Here is a 23,060-nt window from a genome sequence, read left to right on the forward strand (position 1 = left end):
CTCTCTCTCTCTCTCTCTCTCTCTCTCTCTCTCTCTCTCATATACAGTAGGGGACGTGCCGCGGCTGGAGACGGTGCACCGGGGTCCAGCAGTTGTGCACGGTGCTGCCGCTGTTAATGGATTTCTTTTTTTTTTTTACTGTACAGATATTTTCAAAGCGCGGCTGAAGATGCTGTGGAAGTGGAGGATCCTGTTCTCGCACATGTGCAGCAGCAGCAGCAGCCTCCTCCTGCTCTGGATCCTCGTCGGCTTGAACGTGGTGGAGGTGACGGGGTCCCAGCAAGGGATCCCTCTGTCTGTGTGAGTGAGAAGCAGCTCTGCAACTTTTTCTTTTATGTATAATTCATGTTAAGTGGCTCTTTTACAGGCAGGAAATGTTGCAATTAGATGTACTCATTTTTTAGTGGTATTTTCAAAGATTTAATTTCATTTAAGAAGTTTTTAACCGGTTACAGCTGCAGAAAAGATTGGGATTTTTTTGGTGAAAATCTCTAAATGCATCTGAATCATGTTTGTCATAATGGCTGTTTGCCTTAAACCGACCAAAATGACGAGTTTAACCCTTTAAAAACCTGGGCAAATTGGCTTTATTTCTTTCAAAAACGTATGAAGAAGGCAAAGAGCTACTTATTAGAAATTATCCAAAAATGAACAAGAAATTAGTAAAAAGTACAGCAAAAAATTACTCCCCTGCCCCTGCAATTAAACAAAATTTTGAACGTTTAAAAAAAAAAAGCAAAGAAATTACCTGAATAAACTGCCTAAGATTATAATAATTCTGTAAAATAATTTCAAATATATAAATCATGATAACTGTAAATATAGATGTCAGGATATTTTTTGCCAGCTTTTTTTAAAAAAAAACAAAACATTTGCCTAGTTGCTAATTACCTTTTTTCCATGTTTTTGAAAGAAATCAAAGGAACTTGCTCAGGGTTCAAAGATTTAAATACTCGTGAAAGGCGTTTGAATGCAGCACAAGAAAAGTGGCGTCGCTCCAGGTTTCGAGCGGTTAATTTAACTGTTTTAAATTTTTAGAATTATGCATCTTTTATAATTATTTTATATAGCTGTATTGACATTATGTGAGCTTCTACCTAACCATAGTAAAGTCTTTGTTCTGTAAAGTAATGTCGGACATATGGTAACAATTATGAAGGTCTATCACATAAAGTCAAACATTAATAAAGCACAGGTCTTTTTTCTAAAAATCAGTTTTACAAACTTTTCCTAAAACTTTACATTGATACAGTTCACAATTCTGCAGGCATTTGCAAGTGTAATCAAATCATTTCAAACTGTCAGATCATAACAATAATGAAGGGATGATGTGTCACAGTTTTCTTTATATGTCAGATTGTATCTGCAAAAGATAAGGTGGTTTTGGTTTTTTTTTAAGTGCAAAACCTTTTGTTTGAGGAACCTCCTTTGCAGAATGTTTGCTATCCGGGTCAGAATTGTTTCCTTTTTCTACCTTAAACAGTTTAAACACAAGACTGTGGAAAATCCACAATAAAATAAAATGGAAATGCATATTCAAAAGTTTACTTCATCCCCAAGTAACAGTCATAACAGAGTTATTTATTTTTAATTGTGTGTACAAACTCAAAAACTGCTAGACTGCGCACTTCTAAAAGAAAAAAAAAACAACCTTGCCGGAACATTTTCCTGTTTGGTCTTTAAATGGTTAGTTTAGTAAAAAACATCAGATGGAAAAAAGTGAGGTTAAATTATTACATATTTGGGAGGAAAGTGTTTGGGAAAAGGTTGTGCTTATAAAAATACCTCTGAGCTGTTTTTGAAAAGTTGGTCCTGCAGTTTAACCACCGCACATAACTACAAGTCTTTATCATTATTTTTGTTTATTTATGTAGTTTTCCTTAATTTCTGAATCCTTAAAACAGGCCACATTCCTGAAGCAGCATCTACGTCTCCCGTAGGACAGTTACATTCAACTTTGTTCGACACTTTAGGTGCAGGATTTTACTGCTACACTCAGCCAGAGTCTTGTACAGTTTCATAGAAAGAGCTCCAGTAACTACAGTATAGATCATAAAAATTACAAGGGATCATCTGTCAGGAGAGTGAAGGTCAGGGACACCGGGCCATGACGATAATCTTTTGACTGATGGTGTGAAAAAAAAAAAGCTGAAAGAAAATGACAGCTGAGGAGAGATTGAAGGAGCTGGGGTGAGAAAAGGACAGAGAGTATTCAGTGGGGAGGAGGAAACACGAGATTAAAGCTGCGTCCATGACTGATGCTCAGACTTGAACCTCATATAGTTTGTCATAAATTGTTTCAAATGTGCACTGTAACAAATTTCTGTAAATTCTAGCAGCAAAATACAGTAAAACCCTATAAATCTTGATGCTTTTTGGAGGCAAATTCTAACAGTAATGTACAATTTTGACACTTTAAAGTAACGCCAAGAATCCTGACAAGTACATGTCATTCAGCACAAATCTACACTGTACTAAACTGCTGTAAAAATACGGCAACATTTTTTTTTAAAAATACAGTATAACACTGTAAATCTTGATTCTTTGTGGAGCCAATATTACACTGTAAACGTCACATTCTACTGTGAAATACTATAATAAATTTAATGATAATATGGCGCTGAAAAAACTTACAATATTGACCCCATAAAGAACGGTAGGATGCTGGCAACCACAGCTGCCAGTGCTTATCTGTAATTTTACAGGAAAATGTGTTACAGTGCAGATTTTTTGTGATTCCCTATTAATCTTCTATCTTACCTTTCTGTATTTCTGTACTTATGTATTTCTTTTCACATTTTTATGCACATTATTCCGCAATACTGTTGGCTTAACTGTTTTTTTTGTGTCTGTTTTGTGTTGTAGCGTAAAACTCTGGGCTTCAGCATTTGGTGGAGAAATTAAATCCATTTCTGCAAAATATTCTGGATCCCAGCTGCTGCAAAAGGTATTCATCTTATTTTCCAGTCTTGTTTGAACACAGATGCATTTGTTCCCCTTTTGTCTGATGGTCATGTAGTTACACATATTGTGCGATGTAATGCTGTATTCCCTCTCTGATGGCTGCAGAGACATTCATGTTTCTCAGCTGAATGCTGATGCGTTATTTTAGAGGAGACTCAGGTGTGTTTGGAAGGGACAGAGCTGTGTGTGTGTGTGTGTGTGTGTGTGTGTGTGTGTGTGTGTGTGTGTGTGTGTGTGTGTGTGTGTGTGTGTGTGTGTGTGTGTGTGTGTGTGTGTGTACCTGACACGGCCCATTAACCACGGCTGTGATTCCTCTCTCATCTCATCTCTCCAGTTAACTCTCTGGAGTCAAGAGTTTCAACCTCTGGATATGAATGCGACAAGGAGACAAATTGAATAAGTGTGTGTGTGCGTTTGATATGTTGATATGATGAGTGAAAGCAGAGAATTGAGTGATGACCCAGTGCCGTAGATTTAACCCTCTGACACTGGATGGTAAAGGTGGGCTCTGTGGTGTTTACAGGCCTCCAGTGAGTCAGGTGGATGAACAGTGAACAGTTTATCGGCACGCTGATAATGTGTTTTAAGTGTCGTTTAGCCATGTTAGATTTTTTTTATGTAGATAAAAGGTGATTTGTTAAACACGCTTTACATTCATGGCATTTAAATCATTAGCCTTAAATTTCCCCTTAATAAGCACAAGTGTAGATTTGAGGAGGGACGCAGTAGACACTTCCTCCTCAACATTTAAAACATGTGCACATGCCCCCCAAAAACATGAAAGTAGCAGGGGACTTTTATTTTTAATAAATTAAAGATATTTACACCTTAAATTCATGCAGAACAGTCACAAAACAGTGCATAAAAAATTAACCAAAATGCAGGACATTAAGTGTTTGATGCTCAAATTTTCTGGTGCAGGACCCCAGAACCCTCCATCTCATGTGTATCCTCCCAAATGTTGAAACTAAACCTATGCCTTTGTTAATAATTCAGGAAATTTTCACTTTACAAAATAAGAGAAAAGAGAGAAAATGCAGAGAGACAGAGTGGACAGTAAAACTATGCACACAGATTGCAAAAGCCACAAAAATAAAAAGTTATTTCATAGTTACGAAGTTTTACATTTAGAAAAAGTATAAACACTCTCTGCGGCAGTTTTTAAAAAAAATATTTATCTACTCGTTTCAACATATTATATGATAATTTGTGAAATATTCAAACCCAGCACACTATGTGTGTGTAAATCTTTTGCATTATTTTATATGTGCTGCTATAAAATGCAGCCTGACTATTTTATATTATAATGTAGTATATTTAAAAACTGGGATCTGCACAATAAATTAAATTAACATTAAAGTTCCAAGGTTGAGTCTGATTAAAGCTGGAGTGTGTGATGGAGGATGCACAGGAAGCTCAGTTAAACCCTGATGAAGGGTTATATACCTGCACGTCTATCTATCACACCTCAAACATGTACAGGAGGTTACCAGCACTTTAGGTTATAGCCAAAGGAAATAATGTCTTTTTAAGGTTATAGACTCTGATGTCTCAGGTTTCTTTTCTGTCTAATCAGCAGTGTAAACTTTATTTTCTCATCAGGTTGCACATAATGCATGCTGGGTTTATATCCTGGGTGTTGTAAAACAAACTACAGTAAAGTCGTCATGAAGTAAATAAAACCTTAAATATCCCGTTTTAATTTTCTATTTCAGCTTTATGCATGTTTATTCCCAAATTCCATTTGTTGTGAGGTAGTTTGTGGTGTAGAGTTGAATTTACTGCATTGTTGTGAAAGATGTTTTCAGTGCTATATGAATGACTGACATCACTGGTTCCCAACCTGGGGGTGTGGACCCCCCTAGGGGTCCCAAAAGCTTCACTTAGAGGTCAATATCCCTTTATGATTTTAAGGAATTTGAGGAAACTTAAATACAGTAGGTTAACATTTCTTAATCTCTTTGAAGAAAATGAAATGAAATTGTTATTTTAAAATTTGATGTAATTTTTAGACATACTAGGACTGTACCCAAATCAGAATCATGTCTGATTTAAAATGTACATGAAATAATCTGCTCAAAAATGCATCTAAATCACTCATTTTCCACAAAAGCTATTGTGTTCACTATTTGGGCTAATCGTGTAGTTTAGTAGTTGTTCTGTACTGTCGTTGTTTAGAGTAAAATATGAAATATCAATAAGATATGTCACTTAGTTATGCGCCGTCAGTTTACTCCCTTAAGGAAAAAAAGGTTAAGAACCACTGACTTACAGTATGGAAGATCAGAAATATTAGAGGCGGCCTACAATTATGCGTTTTAATTCAAGAACATTACAAATTTCAACGTCAAGAATGACAACAAAACTGAATCAATGTCTCTGTGACGACTGAGTTTAATTTTCAGAGTTGTATTTGGACTGCTCAGTGGTTTCCTGTTTTTCTGGTCACTCGGTGAACATGGCATACATTGACACTATATATGCTATAAATCTTGCGGAGACTGTTTTCAGCTGTGACACTGAGTAACTGAACCTACAGAAGCAAAGTAAATAGCTGCTATAGACACAGGGATCAGTCATTACAAATGTCCCAATTAAGTTTTAGTTTTGCCCCCCATCCTGATCCGAGTCATTTGATATTGAGTATCTGTCGATAGAGTCCCAATCTGATACTTGTATTCACCTGGATAATACAGCTGCACAATGCATGCTTCAAGTACTTCAAAGTTATTAAAATCAATGCAATGTATATACTTGACAGTTTATCAGCTCTGCAATGCAGCACAGGAAAAATGTTTGCATCTAAACAGTTCCGTAAAGGGTTTTATTTTATTTTTTACAAATGACAAAATAAACAAACTAAAAATATTTTTATATGGCTCTTATCACAATTCCACATATTGCAGCATTTGTTTTGGTTTTTCAACAAAATAATAAATTAAACAAACTAAAATGTCTCTTCGGAAATTGCTCTCACATCCACTTAGCGTAGTATCGTAATAAAAGTACAGAACGCCATTAATTAGTCATACAATGATTATCCCACTTCAGAGTACTGTTATAGCTGAACTTTAACATTACCATCACAACAAATATAATCGGTTACAGTTCCGCTTATTGCAGCATCATAATAAAACTAGTTCATTGAAAATTTCAGTTACACTCAAAGTGGTGTAGCAGCTCCAGTTGAAAATGAAAAAAAATCAGTCTCTACTAATTGGATTAGCAGCATAAAAATAAAACCTGAATATCTGCTGCTCTTGTGTTTAAGACACCTGTGTGACAGCAGACGTAAACAAAGGATCAGGTGGGGCGCATACTCAATATAATTGATCCTGATCAATGCGTTGATCGGGCCCGATACCGATCCCTCCGATCCAATTGGGACCTTCCTGTCAGTCTAACTTGTTAATCCTCTGCTTTTATTCCATCCTCACTGTTTCAGGAGCTGTGGGCAATCACAGCGCCGCGTCCGGGGACCAACTCCAGCTCTGAGGCCGGCGCCACAGTCAAGGGCAGCAGCAGGATTAACTCTAAAAACGCTGCATGTCCTGGAGCGTGGGACGAGAGCGGAGGAACCACCAGAGGAAGTCCACGCAAATATGGGGAGAGCATTCAGACTGCGTTCAGGAAGCGGCTCCTGGGTCCAAACCTGGGACCTCCTTGCCCTGAGGTGATTAAATATAAGATGAGATTCAAACTGCGGTGGAAGCTGAAGCACTGTTCTTCCGTTTGTTACCAAATATTCATTTGATCTTTGCACAAAAACATTTTTTGCAATATGCCCTGCAAGATTTGTCCCCTGTTTTTGTGTGTATGTAAGCACTTTGCTTGTGCTCCTGTTCATGGAGGCATGTCTGGAGAGAGCTGTGCCGAGCCAGTCAGCACAAAGCAGTGAGCTGTGAGCGAGCTGACGGGTCGTTAGGGGCTGGTCATTAAGGCTGATCATTAGATGCTTTTATGGTGAATTACCCGATTTTACTAAGATTTCTGCAAAAGGGGGAACACCAGGGCTCTTCAGGCTCCCGGCTTCACTCCTGCGTTGGCCATTACTCTAATCAATAATCATGATCAGAGCTTTTGATAGATGGGGCTTAACCTCCTGATGACTGGAGGAGTGTGAGGGAGGAGGAGGAGGGCGAGCGGGGGACTCGGGGTGCTGAGGCGAGGAGGACAGGCGTGAAATGAACTGTTCTGCTCCACTGCGAGCCCACACTCTTCCTTTCAGTAGGTAATTTGTCGCCTCATGTACTGGTGTGTGTGTGTTTTTTGTGTCCACACAATGTGTAATGTGTTAGAATATGTGCTGTGAGCCCGACGTGGCCTGTGTTTATTTTTAGATAAGGTTTCTGGAAGTGTGTGTGATGTAGCTGGCTGGACAGCATTAGAGGATCAGGGTTTTTGTTTTTATTTGGCATCTATGTGTGTGTGTGTGTGTGTGTGTGTGTGTGTGTGTGTGTGTGTGTTTGCCCAGGCAGGTGTGGGATTATGTAATGTTATATTCCTCTGAGCTGTGGCGGGCTTTGTTCTGTATCACTGGAGGTCCTGTGCATACAGCAGAATCAGCATTATGTGAGGTGTAGTTCATTACCCAGAATCGCCCAAGCTTGACACGTTATTATCTTTCTCCTGTGCTTTGACTCCATTTCAATTACCCTCTTACCATGCATAGCCTTCAGATCCAGCCCCGCCTCCTCCCCCCGGCCACCCAACATGACCATCTCCAGCCAATCAGAGAGAGAGAAGCAGCACGTGCAGCCAATGACTGAGACGGGATAAAGACTATCAATCATTCTGTGTTGCAGGGAGGGTTTTATCAAGCGTTCATCTGAGACTGGCTGCATGCAGCTTGTCAGCCAACATGTGAAGCCTTATAAGCCTTGTTTAACAATTCCCATCTCTCTGGAGTGGGACGCAGTGAAACAAAAGTGCTCTAAAACGTTGCACAGATAAAGATGATTATCTTAATGTTTTTTTTTTTTTGTCTAATAAGTAGACATTTAAGACACTCCCAATGAGTTTATCAGCCACATGTGCTCAGTGAGATTGTAGTATGTTTTCTCACATGCAGTGTTCAAAGATTTACGTTCGTCTCCCCTGTAAATGCCACACTTTTTTCTCTGGTTTCAGAAATATAAAGAACCCGAAAAGTCAGTCAGAGTGGAAGAAATTGATGGTGTGAAACTGGTCAAAAACCTGGCTGTGAAGATGGAGGAAGTGTTTCGGAAAAAAGCAGAGGCCACCAGGGTAGGTATACAATGTTAAATATGTGTTTGAAAAAAGCATTTTATTCTGTATGCATATTTCTAAGATAAGATAAGATATTTTATTTGTCCCAGCAGCAAAGGGGGTAGTGCAAATACCAAGCATCAGTTATGAAAAAAAAGCAGCCCAAAAACACAAAGCACTACAATAAGTGAACAGTATATAAGCAAAATATAATAAATTGGCTGAATCCATTTTAAAGCCCATAAGAAGTATAGAAATTGCACATTTTGTTATATACTGATATTGCACATGAGTGATGACTGATAATCACTGATTGAATTCTGCATTATTTTGCTGAGTTCGACAGCATTTTTGCAATCGCAAACTCTTCCTCTAACGGGCAATTCAGTAGCTATGTGAATGTGAATTTTTGTTATTGTTAACAAATTAAGGTTTAAAGTCCACATGAAAAGAAAAATACATTTTACCAGTATTAATCCTGTTCCCAACTGATCATTGATCTCTTGTTATATGCCAAATATATGTTAAAAAATGTGAATTTTTACTTTTTACATCAAAATCTTTGTGGTTTCTCTTTCCGTAAAACCAGGGGAAAAGGTTTCAAATCTCACTGTGCCCTCAGGGCCGTTTAAAAAATCCATCAAATCAAATGAGAGTTTGGGCAATGAGCTAGCGACCCTGCACATATGGAACTGCACGTCACCGACCGTAGCTTTTGCTAACAGAGATATAGGAAGAGATGTGCTTTTGGTTATCAGAGGGCAAAACCTCTGTTGTCGTTTCCAAAAACAATATGGCGCAGATCTAACACATTCATCTCTCCTTCATCCTCCTGCTGATCTAACTGTGAGGGAGGTGTGGAGCCACTGTTGCTCCATATCGCACTAAAATCTGAGCATGCCCACTTTTAGCAATCCAGTCAAAAGCGAAGGATTCGATTTCAAATGGCTCTTGTACAACGTTAAAATATTTCCTTTTACTGGGAAATTCGTCTCAGAGCAGAAGCTAGAGTTGTTCCATCTTCTGTTTCACTGGGACTTTATTTAGGAGAACACTTATATTTTTTTGAGATATTAGTTATGTTTATAAATATGGAGAGGGTCTTGTTTGTTTTCTAAGTCAAACAAAACCCCCCTTGCCAACACAATAGGCCTAATTTTCGCACACCCCCCTAATTCCACATATCAGTTTTGTAGAATTCAAACTACTGTTACCTATAATGTTCAAAGGCTAAATCTGTACTTAATGTAAAAGGTTTGTCTGGAAAATGCTTTCATGTAATTGATTACAGTGCAGGCCTGATCTGTTGTCAGCGACGCAGCTGCAGCCTGAGTGCGACCTCTGTGCAGAGGAGCTTGTAACCATTTTAATGCTGCACCTCGCAGGGACTGCTGGGAAATGATAACGTTTATCTCCCGCAACCTGATCCCACGTGCGCAACAATTCATGACAGTTCAGCCTATAAATTACACGCTTAATTTAATAAACATGCTCTTACACCCGGAGATGCATCAAGATATTATAATATTTGTTTTGGTTTTGTTTTTTTTTTTAATTATGTAAAACACTACACACAGGAAAGAAAAAATAGCCCGCACTGCCACAGTGATAAATCCCGATATGATGACATCATCACTTTGCTCCAAATTGAAAAGTGAGTTTAAAAAGGAGGCAGTGACCTCAATAAAGCAGTGGAGGTCGGCTGTCTGCAGAAGTAAAATTATGCACAGGCCTACTTAGAGTACTCTTTCTTATAAATCAGAAAACATTAAATTTATTTCAAGATGTTTTTTTCTTTTATTTGCCAACTGCTGATGACATGTGATCTCACCGTGAGGTCAATTGAATTTGGCCACCACCGCCTCAGTTGTGTTTATATAGCAGTTATTTTGACACATTTGTGACAGACGTTAATTACCTGCTTGGCTCCGAAGGCGAGAGCGACTGTATCGTTTAGGTGGCATTTCCCCCGGAAACACAGAGCCAAGCACATTTTCCAGAATCGAGTTATTACAGAGGCGACCGCTGCTTTGGTACACGGCGTGAAATCCTGCTCCAACCTCCCTCCATCAATCATCTCACAGCACCACTCCACAGTAGTGCCCCACATTTTATGCATATTTTCTCCCTTAAAAAAATACTATGAGGATTGCCAAGGAGGGAGAGACTCACAGTACTAGCATCATTCATTAATGACCTTAATGATAATAATAATGATTAAATTGATAAGAAAAAATGTTTTATTTATTTAGCACTTTTTGAAACTCACAGTTGCAAACTGCTTCACATTTAGATAAAATATACACATACAAATTCAAGCACACTCACACATATACATATATAAACACATACATACATATATATAAGGACAATACATAGGCACAGGGATGATTTTATTTAAAAGGCCAATCTATAGAAATGAGTTTTCAGGAGCTGCTTAAAGCAAGACACAGATCCTGCACTTCTGATTACAGAGGAAGAGCTGCTCCAGAGTTACAGAGCAACAAAAGCTTGCTCACCTCTGGATATAAAATAGGTATAAAGTAAATGAAACCATAATGTATATTAGTTATAAGAGGTGAGGAGGATGTGCAACTGGGGAGGCACTTCAAATACCTTTTAAGCACTGGGGAGGGAGGGATTTTCATCTTTTAAATAGTCATATTTTATATTTATTTTAAATATCTTCAGGAGCCCAAAACCTGCAAGTTTGTGTGAAAAGCATGTTTTCCTTAAGAATTTCCAAAATCACACCATTTATCATAGCCAGAAACAGTGACATATTTATGGTGGAGGGAGGGTCATGCATTTTCCTCCAGTCACTCAGGGAGGCTCAAGGAAAAATATCTGTAGCTCTGGGGAGGGGTATGATATAAAAACAACCCCGAAATCACACCCCAGCCAACTGCTACTCTGATAAATAAAGTACAGTCCCTTAAAACAAAACCTGGATATGGATTTCATCCAAAGATTAATCTGAGCAGGGGTCCTCCATCATGTTCCTCTTCAGTGGAATGACATTTGTCGAGGTTTGAAAGTAACAGAGTGGCAGAGCGATGTGTAAACAGCAAGTCTGACAAATACAGAGCGCAGCAGATTGTGAACAAACTTCTGAGAATTAATGGACGTACTGGAAACCTGAGAAGTTTTAAAGAGCAGCGTGTACCCAGCTAGCAAGTTTTAGTCACCAAAACATCCTCAGAATGTTGCAGTTAAAACATTAAGTCTTTGTCTGCATTTAACCTTAAAGGGACATTATTTGAAATGATAAACATCCTTAAAACAAAATGGTTACAGGCCGAACCTCCAACAAAGACAGACTGGATACATGTTGTTACTACTATTCAACGGATGGAAATAATAACTTTGTTATTAAATTTATGGACTGATAAATTCCTGCAGTACTGGGAAACATGGACTGTGTATGTGACCTCACAAGATGATCACTGAGTAATTACCATATGAGCAGACTTGCATATCCATCAGTGTATAAATACAAGGTGATCAACTGTATGTTCTGCAGTGTTTAAGTGTATTTCAACGTTCTTTTGGAAAAAAAATAGTTTAAAAAAAGCATCCTTAAAACGTTTTTTGAACATTAGATTAAAATGTTTTCTTTAAAACATTATTGCAACTTGTAGGTAACGTTAGCCAGTGTTGTGGGAACGTTCCCTGCTAGCTGGGTATTTTATAAAGTAGGCCTAAATTTGCACGTTTTATCTAAGGATTTGGTCGTTTGCATATATTTTTATTGCTTCGCTCATTAATAACCACCGTTTTCCCTCCTCGCAGCGGCTGGTGGAGGCAGCAGAGGAAGCGCACCATCAGCATGAGGATAATCCCGACCTGCAGGTGAGCTTTGTCCCGAACAAAAGAAAAAAAGAAAAGGGAAAAAAAGAAAGTGGGAAATTATTATTAAAAATGTGGTGTGTGATTGTGAATAAATCATTTTGAGTTGGGGTTGGGCAGGAGCGCCTGCAAGGTGAGAGAAGGGTAATAGGCCCTGAACGTCTTTAATTGCGCTGGCATCGCCCTTCACACTGATGTCCTGTCAGCGCTTCGATACATAATGCTTTTTTGATAAGCAATGTCGCACATATTGAAGGCTGCAGCGCCATGCTGTCATAAGTCACAGCGACTGTTTTTAGGGCAGGTGTGTGCTTCTGCAGCGCCTTTAAGTTCACTACAGTAACCGAGTAATACAGTGTTGGAGATGTTATGTGTCCGGATGTTGCATGCAGAACTAAAGGCTGGGCTGCATGATAAAATATTTCGATTAAACCAGTAACATTTCTCAAGAGGTATTGGACTCTTTTTTAATTTTAATATTATTTCACAGGACGTGCTCGTGTGCTCAAACTCTGTTCAGGACATTATTTAACGTCTCTCATTGCGGATTTCCAGAGCGCACTGAGCTTCCTCAGAGTCTGCAGAGGGAATGCAGTATTTCTGTCGTTTATTAGCTCTCTCTCTCTCTCTCTCTCTCTCTCTCTCTCTCTCTCTCTCTGTCCAGTGGACAAAGATAAATGAAACTCTTTTGCGCGGCGCATTGTTTCACTTTCATGGCTCTAGATTGGAAACCCACCCGAGCAAAAAAACAGTGAAATAACGGCAGCACTTTACAGTTAATAGTAGCATTTACATCATAGGAATACATTTGAGTCACCTTGTTCTTTGCCCGTTTCTCTGCTGCTCACAGGGCCACAACTACTAAAGGTGTTTAAAGGATTGTACCTTTAAACACCTTTAACAAAAAAAAAAAGATTGCAATTTTTAACAAATGATAATGCAAATATTGTTTTGTTTTCACCATTAACCTTGAAAATATTTTACTTATACATTTACACATCTACATATCTACAGTATAGCTTCGCACCCCTGAAGCAGATGGGTTTAAGTATCTGTGGGACTTGTTTGCTCTGTACTTTTTAATTTACCTACATTGAACTGTCCCTACTATTTCTGTAAGAAAACAAGGTTTCCTTTTTCTCCATAATTCATAAAGAGTTTGGCATCTTTTAAATCAGTAAATATTAAATCAAACAATATATATTTGGACTCCACGATTACATAAGAATACCAGAATTCATTAAATTGTTTTAATATTTTTGCTGCAACATCTTATTGGTTTTTTTCCAGTAAACTTTGCATTAAAAAAGTATACTTTAAGTTTAAGCTGTTTGTATATTTTTATTCAAGCCTTTGACATAAAGCACAGGCCTATCACACATTTCATCTCAGAGGCCATAAAAAATAATAAGGAAAATTCAATATCCACCTGCGATAATGATGCAATGTCATGATATTATTCCTCATGGCATCATTTAGCCAGCCTCGCCTCCCCTGACACCGCACATTTTTCACGCACCATTTCACTGACCACAATGAGATAAGCCGGCGGCTCTTATCTCAGCTGTTTCGTGTCAGGACAGCCGGGTGTTTTGCATTGACCCAAGCCTCGTCGCCAGTTCAAGGGTGTGCAGATCAGGGCTGATGAAACAACAGAAACTTGGCTCTTAGTTCAGACTTTTTTATTAAGTGTAATGTTTCTTTGGTTTAGTGTTTTAGTGCTAACAGAGATTTTGCTTTATGTGGGCCTAGAAAAAGCCTCCAACTGATCTTTAAATTCAGGAACATCTTAAAAAATAATCAGAGTTAAAACAATGAAGACAGTTTTTATTAAATGTTGTTTGTGCGTTTTAACGCTATCTTTAATCTTTCTGCAAAAAGCTTGTCAAGATAAAGGCCTAAATTTCAGCTTTTGTGATTGCCCCTGAAATATTTGAAGCTTAAGAGTAAAAAAAAAGTTCCTGTAATTTAGGAATCTTTGTTTATTCTGTATTCTGCAATTCTTATATTATTAGAAAATAAAAAATAACAATGAAAGGATGTTTAAACATTTTAAAATTAAAAAAATGACCAATAACTAAATGATGCTTCAGAATAATGCTGTAAATGATTTGTAGAATAAAGTGTACAGCAGTGATACTCAAGATAAGTCCAAATCAGGCCAGCATAGGATGATAGATGAATTCTTCTAATTCACACGAAAATAAATCCACTCACACTGGGATTTTTTTGTAATTTATATAAGGTGCCAGAATGCATTTAAAAATGATCAAAATAGAGCTTGTTGATTTTTTTTAAAAGTGCCAGTGGAGGACCTCTGTCAGGGGGATCAAGGGACACTGACCCCTGAATCTTCTCAAATCCTTGAAATGCCCCTGCGTACATCTGACCTGTGCAGCACTGCTCTAAATTAATTTGTGTCTTAGCAAACATGAGTGATGACAGCAAACGCCAGAAGATTTAAAACAGGAAATTAATTTATGTACTACTAAATATAATGAATGTTTGTTTACAACTGACCAGTGCAAGTTGAGTATCACTGGTGTAGTTTGCTAATTTGTTGTATGTTTTATTTTTTGATCATATATATAACTTAACGTCTTAAACAACACAAACCCTTGAACAATGTGATCCGTAACATCAAGGAAGTGTGCAGCTTCTGAACGAATGAGTTTCGACTCTATGAAGCTGTTAGGTAAGAGTCCGGGCCTGTTTAACCCTCAGTGTATAGAATAAAGCTTACTGAGACCCACCATCTCCAGATGCTGTCGTGTGTGTGCGCGCAGTGAGGCCCGGCAGCCTGTAATGGAGGGCAGATCTCTGCAGTCGGGCCTCCAGCTAACTGCAGTAGTGTAAGAGTCAGTGGGGCGTCTCAGAGAGCTGCAGTGTCTCACGGCCTGCTCTACAGTAATAACCCTGGTGGTTAACGTGCCTCTCTACAGCACTATCAGTTCTGCTGAGAGTGCACGTTTCTCTCCCCTGCTGCTCCCCCTCTGCAGCAACACCCCACCACCACCCCGCCCGCCCTGCCGCAGCTCGTCAGAGAGCTGCTCAGGCGTGGTATGAGCTGTCAGGGGCTGCTTGATGGTGATGCCCGCGCGGCCTCCCCCGAGTGTGATGCTGTAGAGTCCATCACCCCTCCATCTCTCTCTCTCTCTCTCTCTCTCTCTCTCTCTCTCTCTCTCTCTCTCTCTCTCTCTCAGTGCAGACAATAAGGACCACAGGCCACAGAGAGGCCGCTCAGACAGGATGAGGTAGTCTTTCTTTTGCAGCGGCAGGCAGTGAAGGACAGGACAGACAAACTGTTGGGTTTCACTTTAGAGAGACCAGACCTTTCACTGGCAGTCATGAAGTCCTATTTTGCACGTTCTTAGACCTCGGTGACCATTGACGATAACAGCTGCTGTAGTTAGTGCACATTTTCACACACTGGGAACATTTAGAACTGCAATAACCAAACAGAAATTAAGATAAAATCTGGATACTTGACAGTATATTTACTGGACTGGATGTTAATTTTGAGTCGCTGTGACTCAGGTGGTAGAGCAGATTAATTTATCCTCGCTTCCTCCTCTCCTGTCCATGTTTCAAAGTACTCTTGTGCAGATATTTAACCCCCAAATTTCTCCCAAACAGCAATGGCGTAGATGTTTGGGGGGGCACAGGGGATACACCCCCTCAATATTAAGAACAAAACATGACAGCAGTGAAGGTCTTTTATTTTGACTATATAATTAATAATAGTAACTTAATTTAGAAAGCACCCTTAAAAACACAGTTTACAGTTTATAAAGTGCTTTGACAAAGAAAGCAAAGCAGAGGCAATAAACCCCATATTATTGACATCTGCATCTGCAGGAAATGCACAAATTGGTACATACAAATTTACCAAAATTAGGAAAATTAAGAGTTATATTCTCAAAATGTCCTGGGGTAGGACATCCTCCTGCCTCCCATTTCATATGTGTCCCACAGTGTTGAAATGAAACCTACCCTTGCCGTGTGGCATGTGCATGTGGTGGAAATAAAAAGCCTTTTCCTAATAAATGTAATGTAATAATGTAACTTGATATTCAGACCTTGTAGAAGCCCTCCTGTCTTTATATTTGATCAATTTGCACATTTTTTTTTCTGGTTTTATTGTGACACTTTGCATGACTTCATTCTGTCTATTTTACTTTGGTGTTAGCAGTTTTAAAGATTTTTGAAAGACATAACTTACATGAGGGACATTTATTTAACCCCTTGAGGGTTTGGTTAATTTAAAACAATATTTAGATTTATATGTGCATACAGTTTTTTGTTGCTGTAATTGTTCTTCCAGTACTTACTGGCTTCTGAACAGGTACATAAGCGTTTCAGTACGCATTATACTTGTATGATTGTGCATATGGCAAATAAACTTTAAATTTGGCTGTGAAAAGATGGGGGACAAAGTCAGTCCTGAATTCCATCTTTGCTTTATTATCCCTCTGCTGCAGTAACACTGTCAGGGGAAACACAAAGAGAGAATTTATACTAAAAAGACGGTAACTTTGGAGGACATTCAGACTGTTTAGACTGAACTTTAGAGTACACTTTTTGCACGTACCAAGGATTTTCTCCCCCATCACTTTCATTGAATTCACATTATGAAGAGATCTCCTGATGGCCAGTATTGACAGGGCAAATGATCACATTAAGATAAAAAACTGTTCTACCGATGATTGGTCAGTGGCCTGCCATGAAAAAAATAGGACACTCAATGTGTATCCTTCCCGCATCAGTTTTGGACATTCAGGGACAGCATGTTAATCTGCGCTTGTTATAAGTATCACCTCCTCAAACTAAACAAATTAAACTTTAACCAATAAAAAAAGTGGTTAGGTATGATAAAAACACCATGGTTTGCCTTAAAAGATGTACGCTTTGGACTAACAAAATGGAACATCATATGGCATACATTACCAGCATAGCATACAACAATAACCAGCACACCGCGTCATTATTAATAAAACTCAATTGACTTTTGGTTTCACTTGGGACAAGAACAGTGCGCTCCTTGGTGAAAATCTAGAGTTTGTGTGACTCATCGACATCTCCTCCTGCATCAGCCTCATGCTCTACCTCATGCTGCCCGGAGCATAAACAAATGCCGCCGCCTTGGTTTCCTCATACTGCTGCTAAAGGTTGCGTCTTTGCATCAGTGTCTGAGACTGGTACTTGACAAGTTGCGAGTGAGACCAGGTTCTTTCAATATGCATGTGGGGAATATTGTTTTTAGATAAACTTGTGAAAATGTGAATCAAACAGTTAATGTCAACACTGCTATTACAGTTTTATTCCAGTTAACATTTGCCACATTCCCTCTTTTCCACAGTACGAGTACTTCAACGCCGTGCTGATCAATGAAGTGGATGAGGAGGGCAATAATGTAGAGCTGGGAGGAGAGTTCCTCCTGGAGCCCAACGACCACTTCAATAACCTGTCCGTCAACCTGAGCCTCAGCGTGGTGCAGGTACCCACCAACATGTACAACAAAGGTGAGAGCTCAGCCAGCAGCCGGCGTTATTTACCTTCTGCGAGCTGATGAACGGGGAGGAGAAAAGGAGGAGGGAAAGTAAGCGGTGAAAGTGAGAAATGGTGGAGCTGTATCAGTGTCACGGGCCGGGAGAAGTGGAGTTGGGGGATCGATGGCAGTCCAGACATAAAGGGAAAGAAACTGCAGAGCTCCCAAAGAAAGAGTGCAGAGAGGGGGAGGGTGGGAAAGATGTTTGTCATACGCTAGCTGTTCAGTCGCTTCTTGTTTTTTAACAGAGTGTGTCACCTCTGCCTGCGTATCGCCAGGGCTGCTTTTGTTTGGCTATAATGGACTCCCCATAACTCTGTGTTCACAGCACAAAGGGAGGCTCGGAGGGGATGATTTAGTCACAGGCTTTGTATCTCCTTCAGGGGGGTCAATAAGGGACAAAAGGTCAACTGTGCTCTCAGTGATGGTGACCAGGATGATTACTATTATCACCATTTAATTTACTTGTTTCTCTCTCTTCCCTCGCTGTGTGTGTTTGCCCTCGTCCTCCTCAGACCCCGACATAGTGAACGGAGTTTACTGGTCCGAGGCACTGAATAAAGTGTTTGTAGATAATTTTGAAAGAGACCCAACACTAATCTGGCAGTACTTTGGGAGCGCCAAGGGTTTCTTCAGGCAGTACCCTGGTGAGTGTCAGACTTAAGTCCTATTTTACTGTCTGTTCCTGTGAGAGAGAGAGAGAGAGTGTGTGTGTGCGTGTGTGTGTGTGTCTCTGTCTCTCTCTCTCTCTCTCTCTCTCTCTCTGTGGGAAAAGAAAGGCTTGTCTCAAGGGAGCCATCAGCCGTCAGCGCAGGGAAAAAAAAACAGATCAGAACAAATGATTTAGAATTACTAAAAGGGTAATTTGGTTAATGTTGTAATTTTACAGACCATCAGAGAGGATGCATATATACAGACTGTAATTAATCAGAATTTGCCCGTGTGGGTCGACAGTCGCACTGAGGAACAGTGCATGTCTGCTGGATCCAACCGAACTCATCACCCGTCCCAATGATGTGAAACTGCAGTGCTGCAGAGTTAAGATACAGCTGATGATTCACAGATATAGACTTTGTGCGTTTAATGTGTCATTCAAGCTTTACAAGACACTTTTACTAACATATTCGTCATTTAAATGTTATTTGAAAATCACACTCAACTGAGCTCTTTTTATCCTTTAGCTTAGGTCCTACAAATACCCAAAGAGCGAAAAAAACAATATAGTTCTCAATATTTTGCTCATACTAGGCAGTGGTGAAAAAGTACATTAAGTACATACATTAAGTACCATTTTGAGGTGCTCTTTTTTTATGAGTACTTTTATTTTTTGATGCTTTTACCCCATTTAATTTGAAAGCGAAATATCTCACTTTTATACTTTTTCCAGTTACCTTTCAGATTTAACATAAAAAATATACAGTGACATTATTAAATATGACGCATCTTGGTCAGTTAAGTCAACCTACTGTTATCAGCTGTTATCATATTTATATTCAGTCTTTACTAAATCCTGGTTGGAGCTCAGAAGTACACCACATGTACCTGAACCCTGCCCACTTCAAACCAGTGAGAAACAAAAGACAAAACAAAGAAATCTCTCAGGTGAAATAACCAAAACTGTGGCTTTTTGTCTTCAAATAGGACAGCATTTATCTTTAAAAAGGGGTACTGAGAGAAAAATGCATTTAATTGCATATATATGATCCAATAATATAACTAAGAGGGCACCCAGAGAACAGACATTCACCAAGGCCAACTGCTCCATGTTGCAATGATAACAAAAGTAAAAAAAAAAAACTTTGTGTATTTACCCCATGAGTCAGACCAGCTCCAAAATTTAAGGGTTCTTCCTCGGGCTTTGCTTCAAGTTTCATGAAAACCGGCCCTGTAGTTTTGCTGTATTTGTGCTGACAAATGTACAAACCAAACCAAAACATAAGCAAGAAGGTAATAATAATACAGATCTGACAGAGGATTTCTGTGCAACTTCTTTACTATTGATACTTTGATACTTTTAAGTAAAACTTTAAGAGCTGGACATTTACATACAGTGGAGTACATTTATAGCATGTTATTATTACTTTCACCTAAATGAAGGATGTGATTACTTCTTCCAACATTAATTATAGGGTTTAAAAAATCAAAACTAAAATATCGATCACCAGCTTACAAAGTCAAAGCCTTTTAAACATAAAGCATTTTTGGTAACTCTTGTGAGTGTGTAAATTGTTTGTGTTGATTTTAATTGCCTGCAGCCACCTTCTTACAAGAGCATGTACAACATAATATATAGGTTTTAGTTTGCTTGTGACTGCAAAATGTTTTTTTCTGTTATCTTATCTAATATTTTCTCCATATTGACTTCCTGCTCTGTGTGACAGGAGTAAAGTGGCATCCAGATGAACATGGCGTCATTGGCTTTGACTGCAGAAACAGGAAGTGGTAAGCCTCGACATAGCAGACAAAATGTGCTGCTCTTGTTGCTGCATCATATTGAAATAAAGTGTTATTTCTTTCCTCATTACGGGAACAAGTTCTCAACATGTTGTACAAATTTAACTCCATGTTTCAGGTACATTCAGGCAGCTACGTCTCCTAAAGATGTTGTTATCTTGGTTGACGTCAGTGGAAGCATGAAAGGACTGAGGCTGACCATCGCCAGGCAGACTGTCTCCTCCATATTAGACACACTCGGAGATGACGACTTCTTCAACATCATTGCAGTAATTTAAACTAAACTGTCACCTTTTTTTCTGTTTGTGACTTTTTTTTTGTTAATATGTTTGTGCTCCACCGTAATCTTAGTCTATTGCTGTCTTTTACCTTAACAAAATAGTTTCAAACAAAGACATTTCTGTTAACTGTTCCAGATAACTGGAGCTCAGTCCTCCACGGAGAACACTAATCTGTGTTAATGTTATATCTCCTCAGTATAATCAGGAGATCCACTATGTGGAGCCTTGTTTGAACGGCACGCTGGTCCGAGCCGACAGAACCAATAAAGATGTGAGTCGAGTTTAATCTGACATGGATCATATCAGGATGCGTTTGAGTGATTAATGTTTTAAGTATTTCTTTTCCGCTTCTCTCTTTATCTGTTAGCATTTCCGCGAACATCTGGACAAGCTGTTTGCCAAAGGGATCGGGCTGCTGGGTGATGCTCTGGCCGAAGCGTTTACAATCCTAAATGATGTAAGTTCCAGTACAGTAAACCACTCTTCAGCAGCCGGCTCTGTAGCTGTCAGTATAATAGGAATGCTGTGCAAACACAAATCCTCCTGGTCTATATTCTACCGAAATAATGTGTAACCATGGGCGGACTATGGTTCATCAGGCTCCTGGGCACATATATGCAAAAGGTCACCACATTTCCTACAAAGAATCAAGACACGCAGACTTTGTAGTGGTTTTGTAGTTATTTTGTTGCTCTTTGAGATCATTTGAGTCCCCTCTGGTCAATTTGTATCGCTTTGTAGTCATTTTGTGACTCTCTGAGGTAATTGTGTGTCTCTTTGTAGTCATTTTGTGCCACTTTTAGGTAGTTCTGTCTCTTTGAAGTGATTTTGTTTTGGGAGTTTTTTTTGGTTATTCTGTGTCTCTTTGTAGTCATTTTGTGCCATTCTGGGGGTAATTTTGTGTCTCTTTGTAGTTATTTAGTTTTTCTGAGGACATTTTGCGTCTCTTTGAATCATTTTTGTGCCTCCTTTTATTGTAGTGATTTTGAGTCTCATTGCAGTTCCTCTGCATCTCTTTGTGGTCTTTTTGAATCTCTTCTTGGTCGGCACCGGTTCATTTGAATGACATTTTGTGGGTAAAGATCAAGGAGTCCACTGAAGCTTTGGGCCCCAGTAATCCCTCCACATGTACAACAAAGCAGATGAACCAACTTTGTTTTTACTATTTACTGATTGTGTGACAATGCTGTAGAGTATTCATAAGTTTTCATCAAATGATTAATTATTCACTGATTAATTTGACATAAATATAATGAATTTTTCATATATCACGGATGCACTTTGTTTTCATTCAACTGAAGGACTCCACTTGACTACAACATCAGGAAAACTTCAATTTTACAAGCCACATTTGTTTTCAGTGACAGGAAGTGTTGGAGTACAACCCTCTGCATGTTCTCAGCTAATCAAAAGAAGCAGCACATTCCAGTCAGATATATTTGAGCGTTTGGGAGGTGTGTCGCCTGTCGAAACGCTCCAGCGGTATCCCTGTTCCGCCCTCCAAACACAGACACATCTATTCTGAATCGTGATTAATGGCTCTAATTAATGTCGATGATTAATAACGTGGCTGATTGGAACACAAAGCAGATAAGGCCAGGAGCCACGCCGCCCTCCTTTTATCTCCCTGTTTTCAGGCGAGCTTTGGCTGCGAGGCTGAAGCTGAGGGACTGCAGCTTTTACTTCTGCATTTGTCAGATTAATTAAAGCCCTGCAATGAATATGGTAATCAGGTAGCCAGTAGCCCACTACTGAAATTCAATGTTGCACACACCGCCCAGTGAATGAAGTCAAAATAAAGCCTATCGTTGAGTGAATCAAAAGGAAACTCGCTTCACTTGAAGAGCCTCACACCGTTTTCACAAGAGCAGCATAGAAATACAAAAGAGCAAAGACGCCTCCTCACAGGCCACTGATGTAACAGAATCATAAAACAGCGAGCATTTAGTAAAATATTTTATAATACGAAATTTATAACCCATTCCCTTGGTGAATTTTAAAGCAAAATCATTGACTTACCTCTCAAACGAGCAAGACTTGGAATTGATTAGATTTTATCAGCATCAATTACTTAATGATCCCTCTCATTGATTATGCCTTTTATCATTAACATTTAAATTAACCACTTCTTATTAACATACAAAACTGAGAGAAATGGCTTAATATACATTTAAAGTATAGGGATGCACAATTCTAACAACTCTAAGTTGGTTTTTTAGTTTTTTTTTACACAGTGAATGAATATCACGTACACTAAAAAACACTGTATTTTAAGTCTCCATCTGCTGGTGGGTCATTACAATAAGAGTATGCATTATATGATGTTGATTCCACTACAGAGGAGATGATGATCAGTAAAATTAGGTGTGGAAAAAAGGTGATATGTTGATATCGGTTATCTGCCAAATGAGTCTTTTTTAAATAGGCATATTGGAAATTGGCAAAAAGATGAGCTGTTGACCCTCCAATGTCATTAATCTTAGCTGGTACTGGAGGTCAAAATGACACCAGAGACGTTGGACTCTTACAGTGGACAGACAGTAAATTTTGAATGGAATCTGGCCATATTTTAAATGTCTACGGATGTAAGAATTTCATTTTGTGTGGACATTTACATTGTGACATTTTTCTGATGTTGGGTTTTGGTCTCCATATCTCACGACAAAATGTTGTCATTCTATGTCAAGATGTTCGCGGCGAGATATTTGGAAGACGTTGGAATTTGGTAACCTAGC

General features: G+C 39.0%; 1 protein-coding gene across 2 annotated transcripts in view; it reads left to right on the top strand.

Moving 5' to 3' along the window:
* Positions 1-23,060, top strand: part of cacna2d3 (calcium channel, voltage dependent, alpha2/delta subunit 3) — a 44,697-nt gene continuing 21,637 nt past the window's right edge. The window contains exons 1-11 of one of the 2 annotated variants that reach the window (XR_015779562.1): positions 1-300; positions 2,866-2,947; positions 6,410-6,637; positions 8,095-8,211; positions 11,986-12,045; positions 17,402-17,564; positions 18,106-18,237; positions 19,972-20,032; positions 20,163-20,313; positions 20,522-20,596; positions 20,693-20,782. Coding sequence is in view for 1 of the 2 variants with exons in the window: in XM_088090802.1 (XP_087946928.1) it covers positions 170-300; positions 2,866-2,947; positions 6,410-6,637; positions 8,095-8,211; positions 11,986-12,045; positions 17,402-17,564; positions 18,106-18,237; positions 19,972-20,032; positions 20,163-20,313; positions 20,522-20,596; positions 20,693-20,782 (1,290 nt within the window). In the remaining variant the exon portion in view is untranslated. The remainder of the gene's footprint in view (positions 301-2,865; positions 2,948-6,409; positions 6,638-8,094; positions 8,212-11,985; positions 12,046-17,401; positions 17,565-18,105; positions 18,238-19,971; positions 20,033-20,162; positions 20,314-20,521; positions 20,597-20,692; positions 20,783-23,060) is intronic. The other variant, XM_088090802.1, reaches the window with a different exon arrangement.

The sequence above is a fragment of the Plectropomus leopardus genome, chromosome 2, assembly GCF_026936395.1.
Source record: "Plectropomus leopardus strain MGB_pleo_1.0 chromosome 2, ASM2693639v1, whole genome shotgun sequence".
NCBI lineage: Eukaryota > Metazoa > Chordata > Actinopteri > Perciformes > Serranidae > Plectropomus > Plectropomus leopardus.